The sequence below is a fragment of the Lissotriton helveticus genome, chromosome 5_1, assembly GCF_964261635.1.
Source record: "Lissotriton helveticus chromosome 5_1, aLisHel1.1, whole genome shotgun sequence".
Classification (NCBI taxonomy): domain Eukaryota; kingdom Metazoa; phylum Chordata; class Amphibia; order Caudata; family Salamandridae; genus Lissotriton; species Lissotriton helveticus.
In genome coordinates this window covers 1,280,237,392-1,280,252,261 of record NC_136065.1, presented here as the reverse complement: position 1 = coordinate 1,280,252,261, position 14,870 = coordinate 1,280,237,392, and the positions used below count along the sequence as shown (strand labels likewise).

Sequence of the window (14,870 nt, the reverse complement as noted above, 5' to 3'; positions counted from 1 at the left end):
AGAATGGGGGAGGGCATGCCTTGGACCCCTTTTCCAGTGCTCTGCAAGGCTCCATCCCCTAGGCCAATGAATGCTAGGAAGGCGCCCAGGACCCCATTCCCTGGCCCCCAATGAGAGGAAGGCAGATTGGGTAGTGTTGTTGTGCACCCTACAATACGTTGCCATATCTTGGAGGAGCGGGGTGGCCACATGGAGCCAGCAAGGAAAAGCCAAGTGCCAGCTCCCGTGTTGGCAGACAACAGAGCTGGCTGGGTAGGGAGCCAGCTGGGCTGCGCAGGAGTTGGCTTCCCACATGGCCCCAACAAAAATGGATAATGGGATTGTCCAGGGAGGGATCGGGCACCCCACAACAAAGGTAAAAGAAAATAGGACATGGGCGAAGCTGCTCATAAAGTATGCATGTGCCACAGAGAGAGCACCCCATAATGCCCTGGGGGCTGGATACGGCCAAAGCTTTCTTCCCTGTGGTGGCCCCAGAAGGGCAGTTGAACCACCAACGTCTGAAGAGTTGTGGGAGGCTGCAGCAATCCTCCCGAGATTGGTAGGTCACCCAGTCCTAGTCAGAACAGACAACTCAAAATCCATGCTCTACATAGCCAAGCAAGGAGGAACATGGTACAAAATGCTTTCAGTGGAAGCTGAACTGATGTAGAACTGGGCTGTTTCTCATAGGATAGACATTGCTGTGGATCTTCTGCCAAAATGATCAGGCGAATGCACTCAGATGCACTCAGCCGGCAAATTTCACGAGAAGATGTATTACCTCGCCAGTACTGGTACAGTGAGCTACTCTAGTTGGTTGACAGCACTTCCAACCACTACTTTGAAGGTGCATCACAGGATATTGTCCAGACATGGAGAGATTCTCCACCACTCCCAAGTCTCTGAATTTAACAGCATGGTGCCTGACCACCTAGATTTTGGCCATTTGGCTAAATCGTAGGAATGTAACCAGATGCTGTCACAGGCTCAAGCCCCAGCGACTAACACGACTTACCACTCTAAATGGAAGCATTTCTGTGTCTGGTGCAGGAATAATGGTCATCATTTACTTCAAATATAGTCTTGTAGGAAGCTGGGTTTTTGTTGCAGTAACCCCCCTCTTTGTGCCAGACTACTGATGCACTTTGACTCTATGTTCCCTGGGTGCCTACCAATCCAGGTCCCTGGACCTATAACCTTGTACACTCAATTGGCACCTCTCTGGCCACGTCAGTCCCTTGTAAAAGGTACCATGGGTACCAAGGGCACTAGGGCCAGGCGAGGCCTCTAAGGGCTGCAGCACTTATTGTGCCACCCTTAGAGGCCCTTTACCTTTACACACACACATTGCCATTGCAGGCACGTGTTTTGGCGCAGAACAAAGTGAAGAGTAGACATGGCAACATCCCTGTGTACCATGCCTACAACCCACTGCCCTGGCATAGGTCAGCCACCCCTATAGCTGGGAGCACTATACGAGTAGTGAGGGTTACAAGTGCATGAGCCCTGTACCCCTACTGTGTCTAGACCAATTCTTAAACATTGTAAGTGCAGTAATGCCATTAAGATTATATGGTGCTGGGAGTTTATTACGAACTCCACAGCACCATAATAGCTTTACTAAAAACTGGGAAGTTTGGTTCAAACTTCTCAGCACATTAAACCCACATTGATGCCAGTGTGGGATTTAATGGAAAATGCACTCGGAGAACATCTTAGAGATGCCCCCTGGAAAACGACCAGCCTCTGGTGGGTTCACTGACTGGTACACACTAGCCTGCCACCACGAGACATGTTACTGGACCCATGGGGTGTGATCCTTTGCTCCCTGAGCCTTTCCTGGGGCTGGTCACACCTCCCCCAGGCCAGGAAGAGCCATTTGTGGCAGGGGAACTTCAAAGGCTGTGCCGCCTTTGTAATGCGACCCCCCTAGCCTCTCCTGCTATCAGGAGCAGGCCCCCTTCCGGTCTCGCCTCCTTTTCGGCGGGAAGACATGCAGGAAAAATTAGCCAACCCAGAAGGTGTACCCACCTCTGCCAACCCCACCGGTTGGAGAGGCGAGGTGAAGCCCACTCTTCAGTGCCCACCATCTTGCAGATGGCTGGCACTCTCCAATCAGGATTGGGGATTGTGCCCACACCCCCGCGTGAGGTGACCACAACAAGGGAGTAGTTGCCCTAAGGTTTGTAGCCCATTGGCTACTGACTTCGAGACCCATAAAACGCCCCCTAAATACAGTATTTAGAGGGCAGCCCTGAACTAAGAAGAGTGATTCCCACTACCTATGAAGGATGAAAGAAGACGCTCAGCAGAGGAGACTGCAGAGAAGAACTGACTTGGCCCCAGTCCTACCGGCCCGTCTGCAGTTTCCAGAGATCCTACGCCAAAAGTCACCTTGCCCGGCAGCCAACGAACTCCAGAACGCCTGGGAGAACTGACTGCCTTCAACAAAGATCGCTTCTCCGGTGAACAGCAGCTCTGTTCAAAAGAAACTCCCAAGACAGACTCTGAGCCTGCGGAGGACAAAGAAACCTGACGCCTTGAACCACCTCTGCACCCGATGCCTATGGCCTGAATCCAGGTGGCCCACCAGTCCCAGCGAGGTCCCTCAATGCTCCAGAGTCAGAGTCCATCGTGGGTTGACCCCTCCAGGACTCAACGACGTTTCCTGCAGCCTCTGCACGGAGGCCCCCCTCCCACCGCGAGTGGCCTGGTAAAGTTAAATCCGACCTCAAAAGACACCCCTGCATCCAGCCATTCTGCGCCCTGGGCAACTTACTTGCTCAGCTGTTGGTTCCTCCCAAAAGTCTTCCTGGACCGAGCCTGCAGCCAAAATCCAAAACCGGCAACTCCTATTGAAAACCAGGGTACCCGATGCCAAAACAGCACCCTGCCGTCCCTGCGCGGCTGCCGGTGTACTTTGGGTGCTAACTCGGATCCCCTTTTGCCCTAAGCCTTTCACCAGGAGCTTTGGTCCCACAACCTTGAGGCCCCCACTTTCCCTTGGATAACATTGGGCCTCAGCACTTTGCACCCGACCACACTAGTGCCGGTGAGGGTGCTTTGAGAGTGCATCCTTGATTCTGGGGGAACCCTAGTTCTAACCCCAGAATACCAACTCCTACAACCAAGTACTTGCCTGTTAACCAACAACCATATTTTCCCCATACGAATACATTGACTTTTTTCCCTTAAATTGCTGTGTGGATAAGGTTTTGTATGAGAATTTGAAAAACTGCAAATAATTGAAAACTGCTTTACTTACTTTTTCTCTAGGAAATGTCCCAGTGTGATATCTAGGCATATCAATCTGAGTAGAAGAAGTAATCTGCAAAGTAATCAAATGTAATCTAGCAGTAATTTCAACTGTATTGAAAGTATTTACAAACCTGTAACGAAGTAATTTTCATTCAGCTTGCTTGTATTCAACTTGCCTTGAAAAGTACCATTTACACTTACCTGTGTCAGGCTTGCTTGGTTCTAGAAAATAAATATAACTAAATAATATTTTATCTTTGAGTGTGTGACATCATTTGCTGATTGAGTTTGTTCAACAAATGCTTAACACTACCCTCTGATAAAGCCTTACTGCTCGCCCATACTACCACAAATAGAGAGTAAGGTGCTATCTACTTTCAACTCTGCATACCTTTGGGGCTCCACTGGACTCTGTGTACACTATACTTCATTTTGGTATAGTATATACAGATCCAGCTTCCTATACTTCTTCGATCCTTCTGTATTTAAGGTGGCCAAAAGCATTCTCAAATATTCTTCAGTCACTGTCCAACTGGGTACAGTCTCCAGATTTAGGAGGATGGATACATAGACGTCTACTCTGTTTTCCCAAAGGGTAATTAAACAGTTTATTAAAGGGCTCTTCAGAGCTTTTCCACAACTTCGACATCCTCCAGTTCCATGAGAGCTTTACACCGTCTTCGGCCAGCTTATCTTACCTCCTTTTGATCCTAACCATAGAGAAAACTTAAAATTTGTCTCCTGGAAGATAGCAGAACTCCTGGCTTTGACATCCACTAGAAGAGTGAGTTATTCAAGCATTTACCACCAGGGAACCTTTTTGCAGATTTATTATGGACAAGTCCTAAATTCAGACACTGGGTGCTTACCGGAGGTTACTGCTTTGCTCCTTGCCCTCTGCCCTTGGGACCGAGTGCTGCCGCTGCCTCTCGCCGCACCCGCTCCGCGGGTGCCGCTTCGCGGCTTCAGCGAGGAAGCGCTGCCTGTGAGGCGCTAGTAAGCGGGAGGAGCTGGAAAACATCAACGGCGCCTGCAGCAGGGACTCGGAAGTCCAGGAGTCCCTGCGGTCCACAGGTGCACACGGACGCGCCCACTGACAGACACGCCCCCCGCCTGGCCAGAGTGAAAAGGTGTGTGCCACCATTACTGTTTGGGACACTGGGTGCTTACCGGAGGTTACTGCTTTGCTCCTTGCCCTCTGCCCTTGGGACCGAGTGCTGCCGCTGCCTCTCGCCGCACCCGCTCCGCGGGTGCCGCTTCGCGGCTTCAGCGAGGAAGCGCTGCCTGTGAGGCGCTAGTAAGCGGGAGGAGCTGGAAAACATCAACAGAGCCTGCAGCAGGGACTCGGAAGTCCAGGAGTCCCTGCGGTCCACAGGTGCACACGGACGTGCCCACTGACAGACACGCCCCTACATCCCGTTCTACACGACGCTCAGCGGGACGCGAGCGGGATGCCGAGCGAAGCCCGAGCAAAGGGCGGGCAGTCTGTGGCAGTCAGGGGCAGACAGAGGCTGGGCTGGGCCACGTCTCTATCACTCAACCCTGAGTTCAGGTGGGCCCGTGTGGCTCCCTAGGGTTTGCCCTTCACCATGTCAACCCGTTCAGGTAAATTACTCAGGAGTGAGTGCGAAAGGGGAGCTGCTGGTGGGAGCCCAGTGATTGGATCCATGGACCGTTTTATAACTAGAGTGGCGGCAGTTATAGAAAAGGAAATCGCTATGTCCGAACGCCGTCTCTCCGAGGTCTATCTCCCTTCTAGACGCTCATCACTGGGGGCCGTAGCACAGGCCTTGACACCGGCTTGTGAGCGGGACCTATCTGCCCTCCATGTTGCTGTCCCGGGTTGCCCTATAGACCTCCCCCCGTTGCTAGAAATAGGGCAAAATATAGACAGGTTGGAACATTTGGCCACGCTTCTTCCTAGTGGCATTGAGGAGGAGGGTGGCTCAATTACACCACCTCTACCTGTACCACCTACGCCCCCAAATAAAGGTACAACTCAGTCACCATTGCCAATACCGCCCGTCCCTACCATAGTAAACTCAGATGGGGCGCCGTCTGTACATGATTCACGTAGGCAAAAGAAAAGGGCCAAAAGTAAAAAGGCAGCTAACCCCAATAAGGGTAGGCTGGTGAGACAGGCTGCGCTCTATAAACAAACAAAAAAGTCTTTTGGCCAGGGCGGGAAAAACGCAAAGGGGCTGGTCCCAGAGGATAAGGCTGAGGTGGATGGGGATGCTGTGGTCTCACAAATGAGTTTATATAACTGCACGCCCCCTGGTAATAGTACTGATAATGCCCCCACAGTTATTGTCCCCATGACTATTGATACCATTCTGGAGAGGGTAAATAGTCTCTTGATGCCCTTGCTGATTCAGGTTAAGGGCCTGGGGGCTAGAATAGATAAATTAGAGCAATCTACCCTCGATGGTTTCTACTCACTTAAAACTACATTCAAACAGCTAAAAAGAGTGAGTAACAACCAGGATATGGGTCTAGAGGGGAGTGTGCCCCCAGTAGCTCTTCTAGCTTCCTTGCCACCACAGGCAGACTCTAATTCTCCAAACAGGTCAAATAAGGCTGAATCTAGCAGAGTGCGAGCTCAAGTACCTAAAATTCCTACCCCACCTGTAGTAGGGCCCCAACCTAAGGGAATGACAACGCCCACAGGGGTTGTGAAAACTACACCTAAGCCAACTCCACAAGTGCAGCCCTTGGCAAGCAAAGGTAAAGCTAATGTTAGTCAAACACCTGGCAAACAAGACAAAACTAAGGGATCAGCGACAGGAATGGTCGCCAAAACTGCCCTTCTAACTACAACCCCAGCTGTCACCACAGTGGCTCGCAGTAATTTACCACGGCAGATCCCCCCCATAAACCTCCCACCAGATTGCCAACCTTTTGTCGCCGTATTGGTAAATGTTCCCCCACTGAAGGAAGGACAGTTGGAAAACCACCAGTCTCTTAAGAACAAGTGCATCCACTGGCTAAAGTCAAACAAGCCTATTTCGACTGGTGTGGATGGGCTTATTTTAAGTGTCCGCAGAGTAGGGTGGGTAGGGCAAGGGAAAAAAACACAGGAGGGGGACTGTGTAATAATAAACTTCCAAGATCCCAGAGTAGTGAGCTCCATCTGTGGCCCTATAAAAAGCATGGATTCACAAGGGGTTAAAGTAGTGGACTTAACCTTTTTTTATCCCAGGCAAATCGCTATGTCGCCTTGGGAGGGTCCTAGTACTCTTGGTTTTTGCCAAAATTGGGACCCATGCTGGGCTGGGGGTCTTGGGGCCAACGGGCTGAACCCGTGGGGTCCAGGGAGTTGTTGACTGGAGGAGGGCGACACGAGGGAAATTGCAGTTACAGATATGGTAACTGTTAATAGAATAGGCCCTATGGTAGCATCATCACCTCGAACAGCTTCTCCCTTAACAGTAAGCGACAGTGGGTTGGTAGTCTCTCTGCCCACTCCTCTTGATTGTAACTTGCATGTTCCTCCTGTGAGGTCTGCGGACAGTAGTGTTCTCGCGACCGGCGACACACCAGCTGAGACGGACCAAGTCTTTAAGGTTCTCAGCTGGAATGTCGCAGGGATCGCAAGAAAGTTGGCCCTTCCAGACTGGAATGCCTTGGTTGATGAGCATTCCTTATGCATCTTCCAAGAGACCTGGAGTTTGGAGCCGGTACATAGGGTGGGATTTTCTTCCTACTCTGTGCCTGCGCTATCCTCGGAATCAGGGAGAGGACGCCCTTCGGGTGGCCTGCTCGTATGGGTAGCAGCTTCCCTAGACTGCAGAATAGAGGAGCCACAGACAGGCTGCCCGGATATTCAAAATATTATTTTAAGAGACCCCAGGGGACGAATTATATTGAATGTTTATAATGTGTACGCTAGAGGAACTAAGGGCGGGAGGAAGTCCACTGTATTATCTCTCCTAGAGTCCCTTTTGAACACAACCCCACACAAGTCGTGTATCCTGGTCGCGGGAGACATGAACTGCACGTTCGAGCCCTTAGGCTCGGATGTTGCCCTAGACCAGGACGAGGAGGATGCTAGGTTAGGGATCCCAGTTCTGGAGATTCCACCCATCAGGAGATGGACAGAAGTGGCGCTACAGCTATACTCCCTGAGCCTTGAATTAAATCTAAGAGCAGTGAACGGAAGGACAACTTCAGATAGGGGGGGGGCTCATACATATAATAGACCAGGACACACCTCTAGAATAGATTATATCTTACTAGAGGTGTGTCTCTGGAGCCAAGTGAGGGATATGGTTGTGGTCCCAACGATTGAAAGTGACCACAACCCACTTTCCTTAACCATGGCCCAGTGGTGGTGCTCTCCTAAAAAGGGTCCCCTTAATCCCACAGTAGCTCCCCCCGACGAGTCTGTAGTCTCTCTCTGTGGTAGACGCCTAAAATGGGCTAAATTGGTCCTCTCAGAGGAAAGAGTTGGAGAAATCTTAACCCTTTTAAATCAAGCTGTGTCAAATCTGGGGTCTCTCCCGGAAGGGGTGGGTATGGCTAGTGGGGTCTTTGTCTCTTTAGTAGAGGCTTTGACCAACGTGTTTACCATCCCTTCTAGTAAGTTAGGAAACAAACGAGGTAAAAAGCAAGGTAATGGTTGGTACACACAAATATGTAGGGTACACAAAACAATGCTCGTAGAGGCAGTGAAACATAAATCCCACAGTGATATACTGGAAGCAAGGATGGTTTACAATAGATCCCTTAAAAGTGCTAGGATGGAGTGGGAAGAGAAATTTTGGGAGGACCTACTCCTTGCTAGCAAAAGTAAAGACTCAAGGGGCTTTTGGAACCTTGTAGGCTCCCGGAATAGGCCAGAGGAAACTATGAGACCCTGTAATATTCCCCCTCAAAGCTGGGTAAATCATTTTGGGGCATTATACCTCCCGGCGGATGGGGAACTAAATGTCAGGGTGACCTTCCCAGTGGTATCCGAACCCCATACCTATAATCTCTTTACACCTTTAGAGATCGAAAAGGTAATAGGGTGGGTAGTCCCCCGCAAGGCAGCAGGTCCAGATGGCCTACCGGGGGATCTTATGCGGGCAAATCCAGTGGTGTGGGGAAGGGTTATTGCAGCACTCCTTAATGACATTATGATGGGAGGGCCAGTGCCCGATTCATGGAAGGGGGCGGTGGTGGTCCCGATTTATAAAAAAGGATGCAGAGAAATCCCGGGAAACTACCGCCCCATAAGCCTCATAGACTCCACCCAAAAGATAGCAGGAAAAGCTATACTTGGGAGGATTCTCCATTGGGTGGAGGAAAATAAAATATTATCAGACTTCCAGGCAGGTTTTCGGGCAGGAATGGGGACGACAGAGCAGGTGTTTAGGTTGGCACTCCTTGGGTGGAAGGTGGTGGAGCTAGGCAAGGGCAGCCTATACCTGGCTTTTATAGACCTGAGGACTGCCTTTGACCTAGTTCCCCGGGAGGAGTTATGGAGGGTGCTTTATGGGCTGGGATTGCCTCCTTACATCTTGTCCCTTCTCATAAGCCTTCACGCCCACACCTTTGCTCCGGTCCGCTGGGGAAGAAATGGAGAGCTAACAGAGAAAATTCCAGTGTCTAGGGGTGTGAGACAGGGATGCGTTTTGGCGCCCACCCTTTTCTCACTATACGTGAATGGGGTGGTGGAATATCTCCAGCAAGATCCAGCCGACGCCCCCTGTCTCGGAGGAGTGCGGATCCCCACCCTGCTCTTTGCGGATGACACGCTCCTGATATCTAAGACTCCGCAAGGCCTTCAGAAACTGCTAACTCGTTTCCAGGACTTCTGTGTTGCAAAAGGCTTAGTAATCAACATGGATAAAACTAAGTTTCTAGTCCTAAATCCCCCAAGGAAACTGGGCCGCCCCCCTATTCTCAATTCTGTTGCCTTGGAGAAAGTATCCGAATTTGACTATCTTGGAATTCGGATCACGGACAGCATGAACTGGTCACCCCACATTGCTAAGATGGTCTTGAACCATACGAGAGCAGGAGGTGCCCTCCTGAGGGAATTCCGGGCATCACCGAGGAGGTCGCTTGCCCCAGTAATTGACATCTACAAGGCCAAGGTAGTAACATCAGCCTTGTATGGGGCCGAACTGTGGGGGCATTGCTGTCTGGACTCCTTGGCATCAGCAGAGAGCAAGCTCCTGAAATCCTTAATCGCCATCCCTCCGAGCACTCCAACAGTACCTGTGCTGCTGGACACAGGATGTAAGAACATTAAAGATCAAGCCCGCCTTCGCCCACTCCTCTTATGGACACGCATCTGGAGGGGCGAAGAGTTAAAATCGTATGCTGAAGGGTTGGCTGAGATAATGAGCCTGGGCGGTTGGGCAAAAATTAAGTGGCTGAGAGACACCAAAAAGCTTTTGGAGGAACTAGGACTGGGGAACTGTTGGTTATCTAGATCGGCTCCACCAAAAGAGGTTCTGAAAAGATTATACTGGAATTGGGTTGCGGACCAGCTAGTTACAAACTCTGGACATTGTAAATCTACAGCTGCCTTTTTAACAGTAAAAGATACATTAGTTTACGAGCCTTATCTGGACCTAATTACCCTTCCAGTTGATCGAGCATTGTATTTTAAATTTAGAGTGGGCTCCCTTCCAGTTGGAGCACTGGTGTCAAAGTGGAAATCAGGTGCTCACACGTCCCCTTTTTGTGCATGTTGTCTCACCAGGATAGAACCCATTACGCATATCCTGTTCGAATGCCCAGACTATGCTAAATCCAGGAGTTTTTGGCTTAAACCCCTTTGTCGCAATATGGGCACGCGTAGTTATCTAGTAGCCCTGCGCATCCTAATGACGGACACTTCCCCCCCCCATTGTCTGCGGTGTAGCCAAATATTTAAAGCAGTTTTGGTTGATCCGATGCAAGAGATTATCAATAGCGGTTTAATTCATTTTTAGCTAATTTATTCTGACATTACATGTCCTTTTATCTTTTTTAAGGTACATTAAATACTGCTTTTTAAATAATGTTTTCTCTAGTTTTGTATCGGCTGTATTTTGTGTACGCTTACAAGATAGCTTGCATATCGAATAAAAGCTTCTTGACTGACTAAATTCATTCCTAAGGTGCCTACTGACTTCCATTTAAATGAACTTGCCATTCTTGGATCTTTCATTCCCAATTCAGCTTCAACCGAAGAAAGATCATTACATTCTCTAGACTCGCATACATGTCTCAAATTCTACATAGACTAAACAAAGGGACATGCACACATAAGACCAGTTATTTGTATCATTTGGTCAAACATGCAAAGGTAAAGCCCTGTCCAAACAGGGGCTAGCTTGTTGGCCCTCAGCCTGTATTGCTTTCTGTCACGCCCAGAGTAAAGTGTCATCTCCAGGGGAAAGTGTGTGAGCGTTCCACCAGGGGCGTGGTTTCAACTGCAGCACTCCATGCTGGGGTGTCTTTAAAAGACATCTACCATGCAGCCACCTGCAGGAGCAGGCATACGTTGATGAAGCATTACTGCCTAGACATGAGCTCAGAAGCTGACGCAACAGTTGGACAGGCAGTGCTGAGAAATCGTTTTTATTAAAGGTAAGCCTGCTTCCTGCATGTATTTTTTAATTTGCACTGCTTGCTAATCTGATTAAAGCATGTGAATATATATCAAAGAGCCAATGTTGGAGAAGAAATTAGTTACTTACCTGTAACTCCAGTTCTACAACTTTGATATATTTTATATATTCCCATGCAACCCTCCCTCCTTCTCAGTCAGTGGGCCATCATATTTATTCTTACATGTGTGTTTTGTAATCTGAGCTATTATGACCTCTAGGGGGAGTGGGAGAGCTTAATCTTACACCTCATTGTCTGAAGATTGGGTACTTTCAAATGAGGTAGATGTATTACTAAACATACCATGTTTCAGGCCAACTGTCATTTTACTTGTATGCTCTTTATTTTACACTGTATACTGCTACTATAATGCACCAGGGATTCCCAGCCTGACGACGGCGAATAATTCAAGCATGTGTTTGTATAAAAGATACCATCGTTGGAGAACTGGAGTTAGAGGTAAGTAACTAATTTCATACCTCATCTGATGTGCATAAGATTGCTGAAATACTGAATGTTTTATCCAAGTGTTTTTGTATTAACCTATGTTGAAGGCATGAACCATGTTAATTGATAGAAGTCTTTAGCATCTGGTGTTTTTTATTATTGAAATATATCAGGAGAATTATAACCATATAGTAATGCACAAACTGTCCCATACAATCTATCATTAACTGATATCATTGTAGGTCTAAGTGCAGAACTAGAAGAAGTGCTTATGGAAGCCCAGTCACTGCAGGTCTCTCTACCAGAAATACAGGAGCTCTACCATATGTTATTCACACAACAGCAGCAATTCGCTGAGCAATCAAAGCACAATTCTTCCTTGTGGATCCCCAGTGAGAAGAACACAGTTGCAGAGTGCTTAGAGGAACATGCTCCACAACAAGAAGAGGTACCATCTAGTGTCTTTCTTTATTTCATTAAGTGCTAAGGAAATATGTATTTACCCTTTACTGTTGACCGTTTATGTTGCAGACTCAATGGTAAAGCACTGAATAATGTGTTTCCTGAACCACCCAACCAAACATTGTCCGATTATCTCAGAGTGCATGTCAGAAAAATGCGTGACTTGTCTCAGACAGTTTTAAGGACATGATAAATGTGCGTTTTGTGCTGTAGATACACATGCTTTGCATACTCCTGCCATCTAGTGTTGGGTCCGGATGTTTGCAAGTTGTTGTCTTCGAAGAAGTATTTTCCAGTCACAAGGTAAGGTGACTCCTCCTTTCAGTGATAGTGCACATGGGCATCAACTCCATTGTTAGATTGTTTTCTTCCCTCCTTCATCGGGTTCGGACGTGGTTTGCAGCGCTCTGGTTAGACACCGTCCTTCTGGATCCTCTCAGTGCGCAACACACTGAATTGTCGGTATTGTTTCGTATGCGTTTCACCATTCTCAGTGTGTCTCAAAAATAGGAAAACACTCTTATCTTCGGTATAGAAGACATTGTTGGCAGCCTTTGGGCCTAGCCACATCGGTCAACTTACACTCCGTTTCTTAGTACTCTATCTTCTGCCGATGGAACGGACTCAGTTTAAATTTTGTCCTCGGTGCCACTCCAAAAACCTGCACACCAACCTGCATAAAGTCTGCAACTTGTGCCTCTAACCGAAGCACAAGAAAGAGGATTGTGACACTTGACGATCGTTCCAGTCTCGACAAAGGGACATGCAGAGGCTTAACATCAAACACTATCCGGATATCTTCGTAGTAGATACTGAGCACGAGGAAATGGAGGCAGCGGAAGAGGAGGAGGCCTTCTCTATCCAAGAATTGGATTCCGAACTAGAAATCTAGTTTGAGTCTGAAAACGTTTCAGCAGGACAGGGTGCCGTGAGTAACAAATCCCCCTTTTCCGCTCAAGATTTCTACCACCAAACATAAGGCTTCTGGGCCACCACTGCCTTCTGGCTATGGTCGGCACCGAGACACTGCTTCCAACGCCCCGCCCTCGGGCTCTGCACCAAAACAGACAGTTAAGCCTTCCGGCTCCGGACCAAGCAGAGAAAAACTCCCTAAAACACAGAAATCTTCAGCTCCAAAGGAGAAAAAGGACATATCTAGTTTGGCTCCGACAATTTCGGCACAGAAAGCAAAAAAATGCATACCATAAGCCTCCGAAACCGATCCTAGAGGTTATGCAAGAAAACCTGGATCAAAAGCAGAAAAAGATCCACATTAATCCAGACACTGGACACATATTCGCTTAACATGTTACACCTTCTAAAAGGAACATTCCTTCAGAGGATTTAAGTTACAAAATCCCTCTAAAGAAGGACATAGCTACAAGCCCTTTTCACCCTGTTCATCAGACCCCTCCACCATCTTCACTCAAAGCCCTTTAGATATCACACCACAGGGTTCACTGCATACACAGCCTGATATTGATTGCACAGGTGATAGTCTACCACCTATAGATCCGCGGAACGATTATAACTTTTGTCCTCCAATTGATAATGATCTTGACTTGTCATCAGGAGGTGATGGCTTTGTAGGGTATAACACAGCATATCAAGAGTTAATTTCCAGAGTAGTTTCATACCATGGGAGCCGCACTTCATAACGAGTTTTTTTGATTTGGAACCTTAGGAACATCACATAGGACAACACAATCTGTACCCATGTTAAAGGGCATGATGCTCCATGCTGATAAGATTTTTAAAGACACTGTATGGGCTCATATTATAACACCTAGGGTTGGCAAGAAATACAAACCTCCCCCGACTGATCCAACTTTAATTAGGACAGTTGCCTATGAATTCTCTAGTTGTGTCAAATGCTCGGAAAAGGGAAAATTCCCAAACTACAGCAGATGCACAACCTCCAGAAAAAGAGTCTAAGCTAATAGATGCATCAGGGAAACGGGTAGCTGCACAATCCACCAACCATTGACATGTAGCTAATACACAAGGCCTATTAGCTAGATATGCCAGGGCCCACTGGGATGAAATTGAGCATGTACTTCAATATCTCCCAGACGAACACAAGAAAAAAAGGGCAAGAATTAGTGCAGATGGGAAAACCATTCTCAATACCCACTTTGATAAATAGAATCTTTTTGAACCTCAAGTATATGAGTCTCTTGAGAAAATGGAAAAAAGACACAGAAGTGGCAACATTTCAGTCACCATCCAGTAGAGGCTCCTTCCGCCGCTTGTTTTACAGAAGAGGATCCAAAGGTAATTCCTCGGATCCAAATGTGTCATCACACAGGTCAAACACACAACCTTTGCCATCAAGAGGATTTTATAAAGGTGGTTACAGGTGAAACAATTTTCAGGGCAGAGGAAAAGGTACAACACGTACCTCGACATTATCCAACATGGTAACTACCTTGACCTTACCATCAATCCACCCAATATTCCACCTCGTACTCACAGAATCTCGCTACAACACCAACAGCTCCTCAAGCAAGGAGTACAAGCTTGTCTAGCAAAAGGAGCTATAGAACCAGTTTTTACAACAACAAGGATCAGGAGTTTTCTCCCTTTACTTCCTAATTCCCAAGAAAGACTGGTCCCTAGGACCAATCTTAGATCTCAGACCGTTAAACATATACATACTGTCAGAACACTTCCATATGGTTACCCTTCAACAAGCGCTTCCACTTCCACAACAAGGCGACGTTATGGCCACTCTAGACTTAAAGGATCCATACTTCCATATTCCTATCCACCCAGCACATTGCATATATATCACATTTGTGATGGCGGCAAAGCACTATCAATTCAAAGTAGTCCCATTCAGAGTGATTATGGCACCCAGAGTATTCACAAAATGCCTAGACGTAGTAGCAGTACATCTAAAAAGAGAAAAAATTCATGTCTAACTATATCTGGATGATTGGCTCATGAAAGCCGACACACAGGTAAAGTGTCTACAACACACTCAAGCTACCATGAACCTTCCCCATCAATTGGGATTTACAGTCAATGCTCAAAAGTTCTTCTTCAACCCTCACAGCTGCAAACATATCGAAGAGCAATTCTAAACACTCACACAGCTCTAGCCTCTCTCAATGCAGCCAGAATTCGAA

At 47.7% G+C, this 14,870-nt stretch overlaps 1 protein-coding gene across 2 annotated transcripts in view; it reads left to right on the top strand.

The window, feature by feature from the left end:
* The window catches only part of KDM5B (lysine demethylase 5B), an 877,335-nt gene that overhangs the window by 804,659 nt on the left and 57,806 nt on the right, over window positions 1-14,870 (top strand). For both annotated transcript variants that reach the window (XM_078644101.1, XM_078644102.1), the window contains one exon: window positions 11,520-11,725. In XM_078644101.1, the coding sequence (XP_078500227.1) occupies window positions 11,520-11,725 (206 nt within the window). The remainder of the gene's footprint in view (window positions 1-11,519; window positions 11,726-14,870) is intronic.